The following is a 16,691-nucleotide window of genomic DNA, read 5'->3' on the forward strand; positions in this document are numbered from 1 at the left end:
TTAGGGAATCTGCACATAGAGGAGACCTATAGAGGTAGAAGAAATGTAGAACTGAGTGAGGAGGGTCCTAATAGCTGCAAGGAGGACATAGGTCATGATATAACCCTGTAGTTCACAGGAAGCCAGTTACTTAGGATTGACTGATTGCCTGCCCACACATTACAGCATATAATTTTCTGGTTGCCAGAGGGAGATCACAAGACCCAGTTGCATTATTTGGGCAAAAAAAAAAAATACAGGAGCGCTTCTCTAAACTATGCCATAGGGTGAATAGAATCCTGAAACAGTGTTTAGTTGGCCTTATGAAACCCTTTGTTTTACATGTGTGGATGCAGCATGAAACAAATGACACTGCAGGAATATTGGGGGTGAATTAGCATTATATAAGCAAAAACTGAAGAGCTTCTTTAAACTATGTCATAGGGTGGAATCTTGAAACTATGTTTAGTTGGCCTTGAAAAACCTTTGTGGTACTTTGTCAGGGCAAACATTTTACTTATTGTATTATAGGAGTTATTTAAGTTATTAGAGTGCCTCACTTCATTAGGTCTATTATAACTTGATGTTAAAAAGGCAGAATGCTGCCAAAATATTTTTACAAACAAACTGAGCGTTGGTATACTAGAGACAAAGATACCTCCCAGCAAGAATTTATTAGAACATTTTGACTAGCTGACTCACCAGTCTCCTTTCAGCTGTCTCTTTATAAACATGGCTGTATTAAAAAAAAAATCTTTATGAGACACTTAAAATATCTTTATTATTGGTTTGCTAGGTTTCTTAGCCTCCTGCTTTAATTTGAAACATACATAAATAGTGACAATGCCTTAATCTAAAATGTCAACAGTTTGGTCTAAGTGTTTCTGACTCCATCAATACTATACAATATAGAATCTATTTTAGACTAATAATCTACGTTTCCTTCACAGGAATTTATTTCGTTTTTTATTGCCAGTATAAGATACCCCTAAATGTTTCATCCAGCTCATATTATTCCCACTTAACAAATCTTATTCTTATTTAACATTTGCCACCACAATGATTGGTGGATCTAATTTTGGTCATGCAGGCCCCAAAATGACCAAAGGTCTCTCTAGTAGGCCCAGGCCCCGATACAATAATTTCCCCAAAGGTCTAGCCCATTTTTATTTGCTATGTCTATTTCTTCTTACCTTCTAAAGTTGTTTCCTCCCCTTCTAATGCAGGGCTTTCGCCTCCTTCATATTCTGCAGAAACCGAAACAGCGTAAGTGGTCTCTGGAAGGAGATTGGAAAGAACTGTGGTGGTAGTGGTGCCTGGAATGGACACTAGGATTTCTTCACCACCAACAGCCACTTTGTACTTAACAAGGTATGACAGAACATCTTCAGCTGCTGGTGACCAGTTTACTCTAAAGCTTCTGGATGTGACTTCAGAGAATGTTAAATTCCGAGCAGGAGTCAAAGCTGTAATGACACAAAAAAGAAATTATTAATATGGGAAATGCTATACTAAGAAATGCAAGAGGTAGAGTTAGGGCTAGATGATTTTTGGTGTGTGTTTTTTTTAAACTGATAGGCTAATGGCAGAACACATTTTGTGTCTACAGAAGTAAATATAAGATTTCCATGGCTAGATGAAGCATAATATCATCATACAAGTACTATAAGGAGAAACAGACCAGGTATAGCTGATAGTACTGTGCAGTGAATCGACCGTTTCCCACCTGAACAGGTGCTTCTTCTGGCCTCCACTAGTGGTAGCCGGAAGAAGCATCTGTTTAGGTGGGAAACAGTCATTGCCTATCCACACTCCCCATCTGTCTTTGTCTCCCTGCTATATGGCTGTCTACAGTTTGCACAATTATATGCAATAAAGGAGAATCCTTTGGATATCTACTTATCTGGTGAGTGCTTCATCTTTATATATTCCTCTTGTGCCGAAGATAATATCATCATAGCTGCAACACACACTTTGGCCCTGATTTACTATTGTAAACCCGACATGTTTTGTCGGGTTGTGCGACAGATTCTGTCTCATTGCACCAGAATTCTGTCTCATTGCACCAGAATTCTGTCTCATTGCGCCAGAAATGAAAAAAAACTGACCAATTTTACTGAGAAAAAGGGAAAGGGGGTATGTACCCAACATTTTCACAAAAACCCAACATATTTACTAAGGTTTCCACAGAAATTGTGGTGGATTTCAGCTGATGAAAACCCTACAGATCAGAGGACGTATAAAAAAAAAATGTAGGGAAAAGTGCAAAATGTAGGGAAATCTTAGTAAATACGTGGGAAAAAATTGTAGGGAATTAAAACCTACAAAGAAAACTACACTCCACTCTTAAATCAGGGCCTGTATGCACTTTATAAACTTACATTTCCTCTTTATTGTTTGGAGTTCTTGTTCAATACGAAGACAGATGGACTGGGTTAACTCGAAAGAAATTCTTTGGAAAGCATCAAAATCTTCTACTGTGTAGACATGGGTATCAGCAGGTGGAGAAGCAATAGCTTCCAGCTCACTTCTTACTGCATCTTTAACACCAACAGCAAAAATTTCTACATCTGCATTTCTTAACCTTATAGCTGGGTCTTTAAATGCATCGGAGGACTTTCCATCAGTAATGAGTATCATTACTCTTGGGACATTTGTTCTTGCTCCTTTGCCCTCAACAAGCACCTTTTCCCTGACAAAAGTCATAGCCTTGCCAGTGTTAGTAGAGCCCCCTCTATATGGAAATGTATTCACTGCCTGAAGAATATCTTCAATCTTGTCATACTTGTTCAAAGCAAATTCTGTATATGGATCTCGGCTGTACTGTACAAGACTGATCTGGACTTTGTTGGGTGAGATGTCAAAGCTTTTCACTAGCACTTCCAAGAAGGCTCTGACTTTAGCAAAATTTGCCATTCCAATACTATAGGAGCCATCAACAAGGAGGACAACATCAGCCTTTATATCCACTCCACCGGAACATTCTGTGAAATACAATACCATCATATGTTATAACTTTTGGACATCACGGCTTAAAATGTTAAGTCAAAAATACTGTTTTTCCTTTTTTTGTGTTTAGGGAAAATTCTTTACACAGGAAGGTAAACAATTTGAGTCAATATCTTACCCACTCGTATTTTCACTGCCTGGGTTTTTTCCAGTGTTGAGATTGGCTCACTCGCTGTGAGTTCTTTCATTGCAAATACATTAATCTGGTACTCTGTATCTGGGGAGAGATCCTTCAGGGTCAGGCTAGTAGTTTGAGGGCCAACATTTAAGGCTTGTTGTTTACTTCCTGCCAACATTGGAATAAGCTGAACTCTGTAGCCTGTGATTTGGCTCGGTGAAGGCCTCCAGGTGATCTTCATGGATTTAGAAGAAATTTCTTTGACCGTTAAATCTGAGGGAGGATCCACAGCTAAAAATTTAAAAAAGGAAGAAATAAATTAAAAAATATTTGGATTCAATGGAAATATCCACACAGATGTTCTAGTGCCTGCAGGTATTTAACAATGAAATATACTATTTATAAATATTGGCCAGATAAACCAACGTGTTTTGTTCAAACTGTGCTTGCTACAACCATGTGTTCTTCTAATAAAATGACTTATTCAATACTGAATCATACTGTTGCTATGACAAATAATAATTTTTAATAATTAAATTTTTAATAATTATAAATTAAACTATTATGGCAAGACATAAAGTTTAATTTGCAAATAAAAAGTCAATAATGTTACTAATGACAAGGATTACAAAGGTAATACAAATGCTTTAGCTATTAACTTTTGACAACTCAGGTTACCGCACTCATCTGTCTCTCCTACAGCACAACTATAAAGATCTCAGAAACAAGGATCTCTCATCACAATGTAGTTTTATAAAACTCACATTGTATAAAAAAGACCAATACACAAAACATAGCCTCATGCAAACTCTTTTGGAACGGACAGCCAAATGAAAGAGCTTGACACATTCTATACATCTTAGGCTGGGTTCATAAATATCAGACGTCAGGCATAGTTTTCTACCGGCGTGCATCGGAGGGAAATTGATGCTAGAACTGATCCCATTTATTTGAATGGGACAGTTCACAATCATCCAGTATCTCAATTTTGATGCCGGATGGTTGGAAACACCGGAGAACACCGTCCAGAAACAAAACGCTGAATACAACTGATGACTTGTTGTGGCATCAGTTGCGTCCAGATCCCCTATGTTGGATGCTGGACATATGTGAATCCAGCTTTAAAAAGTTGTATGAGGTCGCGGCAGTAATGTTCAGTTGTCCATACAACATTAACTTACTATGGTTGTGCTGAAGTGAGGGATGGGTGACTAGGGTAAGTGATTCTAGTGAACTATGAATGGTTAAGAAAGAGCTGGAATAAAACTCTAATGTTTAAAATAACTGAAAAGTGAGATGTATACAAAACCATTTCTTACCTTCTTCTCCACTAATAAGTTCACTTAGTTGTTCATCGACTCCGGAGCAAACTTGTGTAATGATTTCATTCTGTACATCAACTATGTTATCAAAATTGGCCACACTGTAAACATGCTTTAAAGAAGGCAAGGAGGCCATTTGTTTCAGCTCCTTTGCATCTGCTGCCTTTATTCCTAAAATAAAGAAAGTGAGATATCGTTTGTTGGTTAGAAGATTTTCGTTAGTGATATCATCGTTGACTCTAAGAATTCACCATTTTTCAAATAACTTTATCATGTAAAAAAAAATTGCTATATGCTTATCATTATAAGTATATTACCATGCGTGTTGCAATCTACAGTGTTGATGCATAAATGCGGGGGGGGTGTATTATGTGGACAAAGCTAGTGACAGGTAGACATCTCATTTTAGTATGACTCAAATTTTAATATTATGTTGTTGTTACAATGATCAACAATTTACATTGGTAGTAGGTTTGGGACCTATGTATGCTTGATATAATAAATGGTGTTGCCTTACCCAATGTAAACACTTCGACTCCTAAATTCTGAAGCTCCTTTGCAGGAATTTCCACTTCATCTTGGGATTTTCCATCAGTAATAATAATTGCAATTCTAGGAAATCCTTTCCTGGATCCAGCAGACTGGACAAAGGTATTTCTTCTCAAGTAATCTATGGCTTCACCTGAAATTCAAGGGTGGGAATTTTAATAAACACAAACTGTGTAGAACTGTACTCAAAATTAGTTATTTAGAGTTAGATGTTATTTCACAAAGAGAGTATATATATATATATATATATATATATATATATATATATATATATACATACACACGCATACACACAAACACATGATCATTATTTTCTCCTTTCTTTCCTTTCTCAGTGTGGCACCACTGCCATCCTTAATGTAACCCCCACCCCACAAACAAAATTATGCCAATACCTGTCATCGTATTTCCTCCTTTGTAGGGAATTCTCTTAATAGCAGCCAATAAATCTTTCTTATTTAAATATTTGTTCAGGTTAAACTCAGTCCTGGTATCAGAGCTGTACTGGACAACACCAACCCTTGTCTTCTCTTCTCCAATGTCAAATGCCGAAACCAAGGAAGACATAAAGTCAAGGATGTACTTGAAGTTAGCTCTTCCCACACTCCAAGAGCCATCAACAAGGAAGACTACATCAGCAACTGCGCTTATAGAACACCCTAAGAAAAAGATAAAATAAAAGAGTCATTGTAAAAACACATTAGGTCACTGTAAGGAAGTCAATGTGGACTTTGAAAACAAGGGCAATCAATTGTATTTGCTATGATGCTTTTTTGAGCTATTTATTAGAATCCTGCTGCTTGTTGCTGCATAACTTGCTCTTTACCAGCAAATACTAGCTTAGAATCTGGTAGCCACCCTACATTGTGGAAGCAGGGGCCACTGATTGTTTCAAATTGAAGCTAGAATGAGTATAACTTTTTGACTTCTATAGTGATACTCAAGGAAAATTGCTCCATGACATGGTATTCCATGAAGAATGCCACAATTTGTTCTCTCTTAAAAAGAGACATACGGATTTATCTGCTGTTGACTTCACTACAAATCGAAGAGCAAAAAGAATTCCATGTTTAACTAAAAGACATTTAAAGGTAGAGTGGGACCACCATTCATGAGTGCTTTCTTATGCCTCCATAGAACTCAGAGGTTACGCAAAGCCATTGGGGCGATGGGGCCATTTACTTAATTTATTTTCAATCAAAATGTAAAAAATTGGGGTGAGATTTATAATATTTATAATATAATTTGTGGAAATATCAGGGGAATGTGAGAAGATACCTATTCCATGTTGAGAAACCTTATACCTAAAAAAACATTATGGCCCTCATTAACTAAGAGTGGAGTGTTGGTTTCTTTGTGGGTTTTAATTCCCCACAATTTATTTTCCACAGTATTTACTAAGGTTTCCCTACATTTTCCACTTTCCCTACACTTTGCTTTTTTTACACATGCTCTGATCTGTCGGGTTTTCCTAAGCTCAAATCCACCACATTTTATGTGGAAACCTTAGTAAATATATTGTTTTTTTTGTGAAAATGTCAGGAACATGCCCCTTTTTGGAGAACACGCCCCCTTTTCCCAGCAGCCACGCCCCTTTTTCAGGTTTTCTTAGCAAAATAGAGTGTTAGTCGGGTTTTTTTTTTTTTCAATTCTGGCGCAAATTCTGGCGCAGACAGAATTTCTGGTGCTGTGACAGAATCTGGCGCAGTGGGACAGAATCTGCCGCACAACCCGACAAAACATGTCGGGTTTGCAATAGTAAATGAGGGCCTATATGTGTGTTATGGCTAATGCTTGATATTGCTATAAAACATTGCAGTTATGTCTATCACAAATATATGTCTACATAGCTAAAACCCAGTAGTTAGGTGGCTGCTTCTACAGACTCTTGTAGTCAAATATTAAGGGGGAATGAATGCCAGTTGCTTTTTATAGGGATTTGATATTGCTGCTTCACAGTTCTTCAGATGTCCATAAAGTTAATTGGGTTTCAGCATTTACTTTGTGCAAATAAACAATTTTGCTTTTTTGAAAGCGTTGCCAAAGTCATCACATAGGATACAGACCAGCACAGTTAGCTGGACACGCTTCACACCTTACATAGTAAGTCTTCACACTTTGTACAAAATGTTTGTATACTAAATACCATCATAATTCTGGAATGGTATCCTATTCCCTAGTAGCGAGGTTATCACAGAAAGTCTTCCCATTCTTTGTAATGTGTCTTTAATTTACTCAAATGCTTTTAACCTGTGTTTCAGCAGGCACTAGATTAATGCAGGCCGAATACATAATGCTTGGCTCCTTTTCAATGACTGCAACGGAAGAAGCAATTATTAAGATATATGTCCCTGCCCCTTAACCTTATCCCATTTTTTATTACACAAGTTACCACAGCATTTCAATGGAGTACATACGTGGTGAATCACTGGTTACAACTTTCTTGTCTTCTGTCATTACACGGCCTCCCGTTTGAACTGAAAAATAAGAAGAGTGTTGCTTGAACAATAAATATTGAGCAAACTTCAAACCATACACATTATAAATAGTATGTTTTAAGGAACATTTTAAGATTTACTTTATTCAGAAAGTGTAAACTTAAACAAGTCAGTATAAGGCCATGTTCACACAGCGGAATTTCCGAGCAGAATCTGGCGGAAAAATTCTGCTCAGAAATTCTATTGCAGCAGAGTTCCATTGTTTTCAATGGGATTCTGCTGCACTGTGCACACAGTGGAATTTCCTGATTCTGGCCTTTGCCGAAAGAAGGAACATGTCTATTCGGAAATGAATTGCCGTTTATGGAGACACATAGAGTGCATTTCCTAGTGGTCCTAGTGCCGGTAGAACATGTTATTTGCCTTAAAGCGATACTCCGGTGGAAACCTTTTTTTTTTTTTTAAATCAACTGGTGCCAGAAAGTTAAACAGATTTGTAATATAAGTAATTTACAAATCTGTTTAACTTTCTGGCACCAGCTCATTTAAAAAAAGAATTTCCACCGTAGTACCCCTTTAAGCTCACACACAGTGGCCAGCATTTATCATTGTGTTTACCCTTTTATTTTCCATCCATATTTGGCGCCATTTTGGGGCAAGTGTCCTTTTTTGCACCGCCAAAAACCTACAACCTACACCAGCCCAGACTTAGCTTAGCTTTTTGGTGTACGTGGAGAGTGAAATTTCAGAAATTGGGTATCCTCCACAAAATTTATCAAATCCTCTGCGACCATTTAATAAATTTGGTGGTCCTACACATTACCAGCCCACACAAAAAGGTGTAGAAAAATGCTTCACTTACACCTACAATGATGAATGTCCCCCACTGGCTACATTTACCTCACATACCCCCGTATGAAAATCACTACCCTTCAGCCCCCTCTGCCCCCTTTCAATAACAGGAAGGCATATTAATAAACTATAAACAAATTAACCCTCAGGGAACACTAAGCTATCACACAGTATTAAATACAAAAAATGTTTGGGATGGCCATAGGTCCTCTTTAAGCAGACAGGGGATGGACTGTATCAATATAACATTGCAATAGTTGTTATTGGACATTTCTTTAAAACCTCTAAATCTCTAACCTGTAGTATACAACCTCAAAGAACCTGATTTCACATCCAAAAAAGCATGACTAGAAATATGACGTAGCTACTACAAAACATCCACTGACTTTTCTTCTTTCCAGAGAGTGAATTTAAAGCTTATTAAGGTGGATACAGTAATTGCATACAATTGATCATAGCAAGGTTAACGCAGTACATTCCATATCGATTGTGTAGTGCCATCTGTAAATGTGTTTATGAAAACAGTTGGGCTTTCCATTTGTAATCATTTCAATGATGAATCTCAGCTGAGTACTTACTTGTAAGTTGGCCAAACACAGGTAAACTTTCCTCCGATTCATCATATGAAAGTATTGTGACAACATATTCAACATCTGGTATAAGTTCTGTTAGCACAGTTTGGGTTGCGGAAGCTGGAAGATCCAATTCTTTTGCAGGTCCATCTGGTAAGCATTAAACAAAGTATATTTAAGACATTTAAAAAAAAAAAAGCCTTTCAGAGTCAGAATTCTGTTTAACATTAGAATCAAGGTTACTTCATTATCATAAGCTCTTCATTCTGAAATATTTTTATATTTAGTATTTAAATGGCTGCTGATCGCAAACTAAGAATAAAGTATATTAAAAAAAAGTTATGTTTAAATCAGGGTCAGCCTGAGAGTGACCTCAGCCCCCATACATGAAAGGTCACCATAACTGGCACCCTACCAAGCACTATAGGCATGATACACTTAATGTAAGCTAAACTAAGATAAAGAGAATACAAGAAGGGAACACTTGTCATCTGCATGTCTTTTGCTCCCCCTTTAAACTTTAAAGAAAGTTGTAACTGACTAAAGGCCTGTGTTTTATTTTATCACGAAAAAGAAAAAAGAAAACAGTATCCTTAAAGGGGAACTCCAGTGTTATAACACTTATTCCCTATCAATAGGATTGGGGATAAATGTCTGATCTCCACAGTAGTGTCCCGGACAAGTACATTACTCGGCTGTCTCTGGCGCTCCAATAGAGAATGCATGGAAGGGGGCATATCGACCCTGCTTTATGCAGGGGAAGAGCCAGGACACCACTCTGCTGATCGCAAGGGTCCCAGTGGTCAGAACTTTTGCCTTTAGGGAGATCTAGATGATACAATAGAGAATTGTTGCTATTAGATATAACCAATATAGAGACTATCTTGGACCTTAGAGCACTTTCTGTGCAATGTAAAGTACAGAAACCAGATTGTAATAAGTCTATAGTCAATATGTGATTGATGATCCAGTATCCTCATGCACTGTCTGCCCATCACTGACTACAGGCTCTGTATTCCTCAGTATTCTAAATGGCAGCTTATACAAACATTATGTCCCTGGACACATTTCTCCATATGTGACCACTAATGAAATTAGTCCTACTGACAGTTTTCAATAAACAATTTGCCACTTGAAATAAATGTGTCATTCCTTATCAGCATAATATTAGGAGCGCTGAATTATATCACGGTTCTGTAATCTAGCAACATAATATTTGGCAGGTCGTTGTCAGGCTCATATAAGGCAAGAAAAACATTGAGAGCTGTATGTTTAGCAGAACAGGGGCTTAGGAAAGCTAAACTGTATAAATGGCACACAACTGCCAAAAGCCATTGTCATACTCCTTCCAAGGCTTCGATATATCATGAACTGGAGGCATATGACTTCTGACAATGAGGTGGAGCGTGACTTACCGATTGTTGGAACAATAGTGATCTTGTAGCCTCTTATCCTTTCAGCTGGCCTTTGCCATGACATTCTAACAGTATTCTCATTTACAATTTCAAAATTTAGATCTGTCGGAGGCCCAACTGTAAGAAAACGTCAACAGGATATATTAGTAAATGGTCCATGTAGCAGATGTTATTGCACCCATCGTATCTTAGTACGACCAGTCTTCTGATTGTTAAGGTTTCAGAATGAGATTAATACTTTGGAAATACAGGGTGTTCCTACAAAACCAAAGCAAAAATAAGTTTAAAAAAAATATAAAAATAAATAAATACGTTTAAAAAAAAAACAAAGCAAACTCCCAAGGGTGCAATAACATCTGCTTCTCTAATGATTATTAACAAAGTGGAAGATGACCACAATATACATAGAAAGCTGACACAGAATAGCTTTGCATACAGTTGTTTCCAACATCATAATAGACTTCTGCTGGAAACAGATCAAGCTGACATTGATGATCATAAAAGTAACAATGCACAACACAAACATTTACATCTTGAGTTGCTTAATCATTCAAGAATGATTAAGAATGATCAAGAATATTAGCAAACACACCAAGGAACATGGAAACTTACAAGGAATAATGAGAAGTGGACACACATTTTCTAAGACAATCAAAGATTATTTCATACATGCTTGGTGTAGATCATGCCATAATACGAGTAGTTTATACAGTCTCTGTTTCCTGAGATAAGTGGCCTGATATTATAAGGATGCAATGCCTTGTTCACACATTGATGATATCTCTCTCATTTCTGTCATCACTATGTTAGTTACCTTCTGTTTGGCAATGGAAGGAACACTAATGCCATTTTTATACATTATTTCTCTTCCAAAAATCTACATTTCTTTTGGGATATCTGAAGACGATGATGAGTTTTGCTTATAAAATTGCTTATACTTAAAATTATATCATATAAAAAATGCATTGCATAAATGCTTCTTCGTAACTTTAGTAGATAACACCAAAGTAGATAAGTAGATAACACCCTTGCAGAGGGGGCAGAGGTTGCAAATGCAGCAGGCCCTGGAGGCCCAAAAGGTCCTCCATATAAGGAGAGGATGATATACATGGAGACTGATAGTTGGGGGACTCTGTTACAGAATTTACATTGGGGCTCAAGAGCTCCAAGTTATGCCTCTAAACAAAAAACTATAGAATGGACAACAGTTGGGAGTATTTGCCAAATTATCTGACATAGAATCCATTCAAAGTAATATTAGGGTATTGACCTTCTATAACAGGTAGACAGATAGTCCATACAAGTGACAGCATTTTGACATCAAAATGCAAGTATGGATTTTCACAAAGGACTGGTTAATGATGACGGACTCACAGCATGTGGATGAGCGTTGTTTAGAGTACTGCGAGCATACAGTGGAGAGAGGGAACGTTAACCCACACATAACTGCACATGGAAAAAAAAATCACATGGCTGATAACAGGTATGATTGGACAATTAAAAATGAAAGGAATTGTCTGGATGGAGATCATTTCATGGCATCATGCGATACACATGAAATTGCGATTTGCTTGAGCTCACCAAAACGAACAAAAGCCTCCATGTACAGATTACATTACATACAGACTTTTTGTGCCTTATTTTATAATGATATTCAGTGCAAAGTAAGAATTAATTAGCAGGTAAGGAAGCCATATGTCTGCATTCTGAAGGATTACTGTACTTTTTACCAGTGGTGGGACTGGTTCAATCCTAATATTGGTCTTGGCTACTACAGCTAGAAACCAGTTTGTATGTTTCTATATGACACATTATCTAGGGAATGCGTGCAGTTGTGTCATATTATATACAGATTATAGCTGGCTGAAAAGCTTGCATGCAGTATACATATATTATATACATACTTATGGCTGTTTGTCTACATATTAAGAAAGGGTGTTTCTGTTTAGTATAGAATAGTTAAATATAGAATAATCTTCATATTTTATGGAGCTGGAGTGTCCTATTGTAGTATTCTAATCATTAAGTGATAGAAGATTTTTTAAATAGGTTCTCTAGTTTTATGCAAAATAAAGGCTATAGGCACCTTTGAAAACCTTTTTTTTTATTCTTTCTTTGTACTTATTATAGTTTAAAGAAAATAGTTTAAAGCAATGTGATGGGCTTCTTATCATTCTTTTTTGCTCTCCTCAATTATAAAAAGCTTAGAAGTTGTCAGAAGAGAAAGGCTGATATGAAGCCCATTAGAGAACTACTTCTCTGACAAACCTTACTAGAGAGGGGAAAGAAGTCACAAGTATTTACGTTAATCTGACATGCAGCATAAGTTCAGAATATTTTGCACCAGAATAAAGGTGCAAATAAGTTGACAAATTCCTAACTGAATATTATAAATATATCTATAAAATCAAGTCATCAAGGCATATTTTAGATGTTACACTTGGGTCCAAAAAAAAACTTAGCAGACATGTATTGTAATAAATGTGTCACAGAGAACTCTTAATCTATCCCTGTATGAAGCTGTATAATTTATACTATCTAATTTTTATATTTTTAACATATATGCATGTATTGATGTAATATATTTTATTATATGTCCATTGTAGTTGAAGTTTATGTTACATGCAGGATCACCTGAATATTATTCTCTAAAGTCATGCAAAAGCTTTGATCAGATTGAAATTTATATGCATTTCAAGCTTGCGAGTACATTTAAGGAATATCATTATAAAATACTATTTCGGTAGCAATGGCTCAGGACAAATTTATTGCAAAGGCAGACAGAACTGACCTGAGCATGCTTCAAAAAGGTGTCAGTACATGGTAAAGAGGTGGCACCAACCTGGACAGCAATTTGACCTGTCGTGCAGATGACTTAGGCTTTAACTGCCCGAGAACAGTAGCAGCCCAACTTGGTTAACTCCAAAAGACCGGATTCCAAGAAAAAGCTGACTGTAGGAAAAAATCTTTAGCATCGGAAAAATCTGTCAACCTGTACAGCAGCATATGGATTTTGTGGTAGAAAGTTGGCTTAAATTCTCCCCATACAGAAGTGTTTGTGAATATACCTCCTGATACAGTCATAACAGAACTCCATCTCGTAGCAAACACTTGGCAGGGATTCCCAATTCTTTGCATGCTTAAGCATCCAGCTCATTGCAAAAAAAAGATAGTTATGAACTTTGACTATTTTGCATTGCTTTGACCTTTTTAGGTGCCATTTCCAGATATTGGACTCCGCAGCATTTGTTCAACGTGGTCGAATACAGGATTACACAGGGAAATCGTGTTACATTCATACAGTATTCTGTAATGTTTTGTGCATTACAACAAAAGTACATATGTATAATAACAATAAGTACATTTATAAAGTAGGAGGATTGATTGAATAGTGTACTTAAAAAGGACCTGTCATCTCTCCTGACATGGCAATTTTATTAAATACTTAAAATAATTCTGGAATATTATTTTTATTTTTACAATTTGTTCTTGTGTCATTCTTCTGTAATTCCTTTGTGAATACATACATAAACAGACAACTGAGTGTTTTAATTGTCCCGGTCTATTGGGTTTTCCACTTTACAGTCTTAGGCTGGGTTCACACTACGTTTTCTCCCATACGGGAGCGCATACGGCAGGGGGGAGCTAAAACCTTGCGCTCCCGTATGCCTTCGTATGCGCTCCCGTGTGTCATTCATTTCAATGAGCCGGCCGGAGTGAAACGTTCGGTCCGGTCGGCTCATTTTTGCGCCGTATGCGCTTTTACAACCGGACCTAAAACTGTGGTCAACCACGATTTGAGGTCCGGTTGTAAAAGCGCATACGGCGCAAAAATGAGCCGACCGGACCGAACGTTTCACTCCGGCCGGCTCATTGAAATGAATGACATACGGGAGCGCATACGAAGGCATACGGGAGCGCAAGGTTTTAGCTCCCCCCTGCCATATGCGCTCCCGTATGGGAGAAAACGTAGTGTGAACCCAGCCTAACACTGGCTCCATTGACTAGACAATATTGGAATGACTAGAGACTCACCCCAATGACAAGGAAAATGGTAATACCCAGTTGTCAATTTATCCATACAGTTCATGGAGAAATAACAAAGGAATGGCCCAATATAGACAACAAAAACATTTATTGTTATTCTATGAAAATTACAAGTGCATACTAATATAGACATGTCAGAACAGGGGACAGTTTCTCTTTTAAATATAAAATGCACACATGGGTATAAAGTGATGTCAAATATCCACTATATTCAAAGCTTTTATAAAAAAAAAATAATAATCATGTTATGATAAAATACAAGCACAATAACTACCTGGAGATAGGAAAACCGATTTCTCCCATTATAATTGTTTGTCATATTTGGCACATTACAACATTAACAATTTCTTCCAACATTACTTAAGAATTATAGGAAGATCTACATTTTAACAAATTGGTCACTTCTAATGTCTAGAGGGAGTTGATACAGACATAAGTAAAATATCTGTCTATCTATCCATCTATCTATCTATCTATCTATCTATCCTACAATAAATCAGATCCTACACATACTGAATGCTGAAATTTAGCAAAGATTTGTCACATCCTTGGAAACATTTAAAGGGGGAGATTAATCAAAACCTGTGCAGAGGAAAGCTTGAACAGTTGCCCATAGCAACCAATTAGATTGCTTCTTTCATTTTTGAAAGGACTCTGAAAAATGGAAGAAGCAATCTGATTGGTTGCTGTAGGCAACTAGTCAAGTTTAGGCACCTGGTCAAGTTTTCTCAGTAGAAGATTGAAGAAAACACCAGTCACTAGTCACTAAACAGTAGTCACAATGTTTCTTGTTTTGTATGCTTAATGGGGTAGTCCAGGGAACTAAACTTATCCCTGAAAACGCCAAGAAAAATTCCATGTGGGTTTTCACATGGCGGTTTTTATTCTTTATTCGTAGGGCACCATTAAAAAATAATAAAAAAGATACAGTATTGATGGAAAAATTGTATTTAATGAAATGTATCTATTTTAAAACAACATTTTAATAAATTTTTAAACAGGGATCAATTTATTTGGGCGGGTAGAGCACTAAAAATGTTGCCGACAATAATAAAAATGTAGTGTATGTGTGTTTAATAAAAAAATTTCGGTAGCAATGGCTCAGGACAAATTTATCCCTTGCTAAGCTGAGCGCTATGCACCAGCCCAGAAAGGAAAGAGTTAACTTACACTGCTGGACAGTGTAGGTTAACCCTTTGAGCGGTATACACTATATACAGCTATCTATAGATAGCTGTATATAGTGTATACAGAAGACGAAGTCTGCTTATTTCCCTCCAGTCTCGTCTGGGTCTGTGTAGCTCCGCCCCCAAATATGTCATCACAAGGGGCGGAGCTACACGGACCCGGCCGGGACAGGAGCAAGGGAGTTAAGAGGACGTCGGCTTCTGTATACACTATATACAGCTATCTATAGATACTATACAGGATTCCCGTCTCCTGTATAGTATACACGGGTACACTATGAACTCCTGTATACAATACAGCCGGCAGAGGTGAATAGTGATGCTGTACATCATTCCTCATCTCCTTACACTCTGTGGACCGGGTGCTCAGCATCCGACCCACAGAGTGGTACCTGAAGACAGTGAGATAACTGCCACAGGGGCCAAAATTGGCTGTTTCCACACACCAGGAAAAACGCCAGAAAAAAAACGTTACAAAAACTGCCAAAACGCAGGAAAAAGAGGTGGCAGTTTTTCTAGCGTTTTTGCAGACTTTTTTTTAGGTGTAAAAAAAAAAAACTAGTGGAAACCTAGCCTAAGAGCCTTAATGGGGGACAATGACATACAATGCTGCTTAATATAACCATACTATCCAGTATATGACCATTACCACCTTCTATTTCTATACCTAGGAGGCATTCAGTATATATCTATCATCTCCGTAGTGAGTACTTGAGATGCGTGCACCAACACAGTCATGTAATTACTCTCTTATTATACTGGCTGATCTCTGGATACATTCTAAGTAGACTGCAAGAAGATTTGCCTAAAGAGTCTTTCAATTATATCTTTGGCAATCAATTCCTGAAATAGAATTAGTAGAAAGCTTTAATTACTTATTAATCCTGTATTTTATATGGCGTAATATATATTACTTGCCTTAAGGAACATTAAATGACACACCCGCTCAGTTAACATTTAGAGGATGTTAGCGCAAGTATTAAAAAGTCTGCCTTAATATTCAGATAAGATATGCCAATATGCAGTTAATTCATGTAAAAAAAAAAAAAATCTTAAACTAGCAAGCCTAGGGGCCATAATGCCATTCTGTGCAGCTGCAACTAGACATACACATGCTTGTCTGGGGCTCCTCAAATGTCATTTCTGTGCCAAAAGAGTATAGGAGCGGCACATAGAGCAGGAGCGGGATGGACCAGTACTAAT

The 16,691-nt window shown here is 37.2% G+C and overlaps 1 protein-coding gene across 5 annotated transcripts in view; it reads right to left on the reverse strand.

The window, feature by feature from the left end:
* Positions 1 to 16,691, reverse strand: part of COL12A1 (collagen type XII alpha 1 chain) — a 165,893-nt gene that overhangs the window by 139,270 nt on the left and 9,932 nt on the right. For 3 of the 5 annotated variants that reach the window (XR_008891251.1, XM_056565888.1, XM_056565890.1), the window contains exons 3-11: positions 10,255 to 10,371; positions 8,846 to 8,989; positions 7,395 to 7,454; positions 5,373 to 5,636; positions 4,946 to 5,110; positions 4,426 to 4,599; positions 3,107 to 3,397; positions 2,361 to 2,963; positions 1,173 to 1,445 (exon numbers count right to left, since the gene is read on the reverse strand). The exons of 1 other annotated variant lie outside the window; for it this stretch is intronic. Coding sequence is in view for 3 of the 4 variants with exons in the window: in XM_056565888.1 (XP_056421863.1) it covers positions 1,173 to 1,445; positions 2,361 to 2,963; positions 3,107 to 3,397; positions 4,426 to 4,599; positions 4,946 to 5,110; positions 5,373 to 5,636; positions 7,395 to 7,454; positions 8,846 to 8,989; positions 10,255 to 10,371 (2,091 nt within the window). In the remaining variant the exon portion in view is untranslated. Of the gene's footprint in view, positions 1 to 1,172; positions 1,446 to 2,360; positions 2,964 to 3,106; positions 3,398 to 4,425; positions 4,600 to 4,945; positions 5,111 to 5,372; positions 5,637 to 7,394; positions 7,455 to 8,845; positions 8,990 to 10,254; positions 10,372 to 13,096; positions 13,809 to 16,691 lie in introns of those variants that run through there. One more of the 5 variants, XM_056565889.1, reaches the window with a different exon arrangement.

This window comes from Hyla sarda, chromosome 3 (genome assembly GCF_029499605.1).
Source record: "Hyla sarda isolate aHylSar1 chromosome 3, aHylSar1.hap1, whole genome shotgun sequence".
Lineage (NCBI taxonomy): Eukaryota > Metazoa > Chordata > Amphibia > Anura > Hylidae > Hyla > Hyla sarda.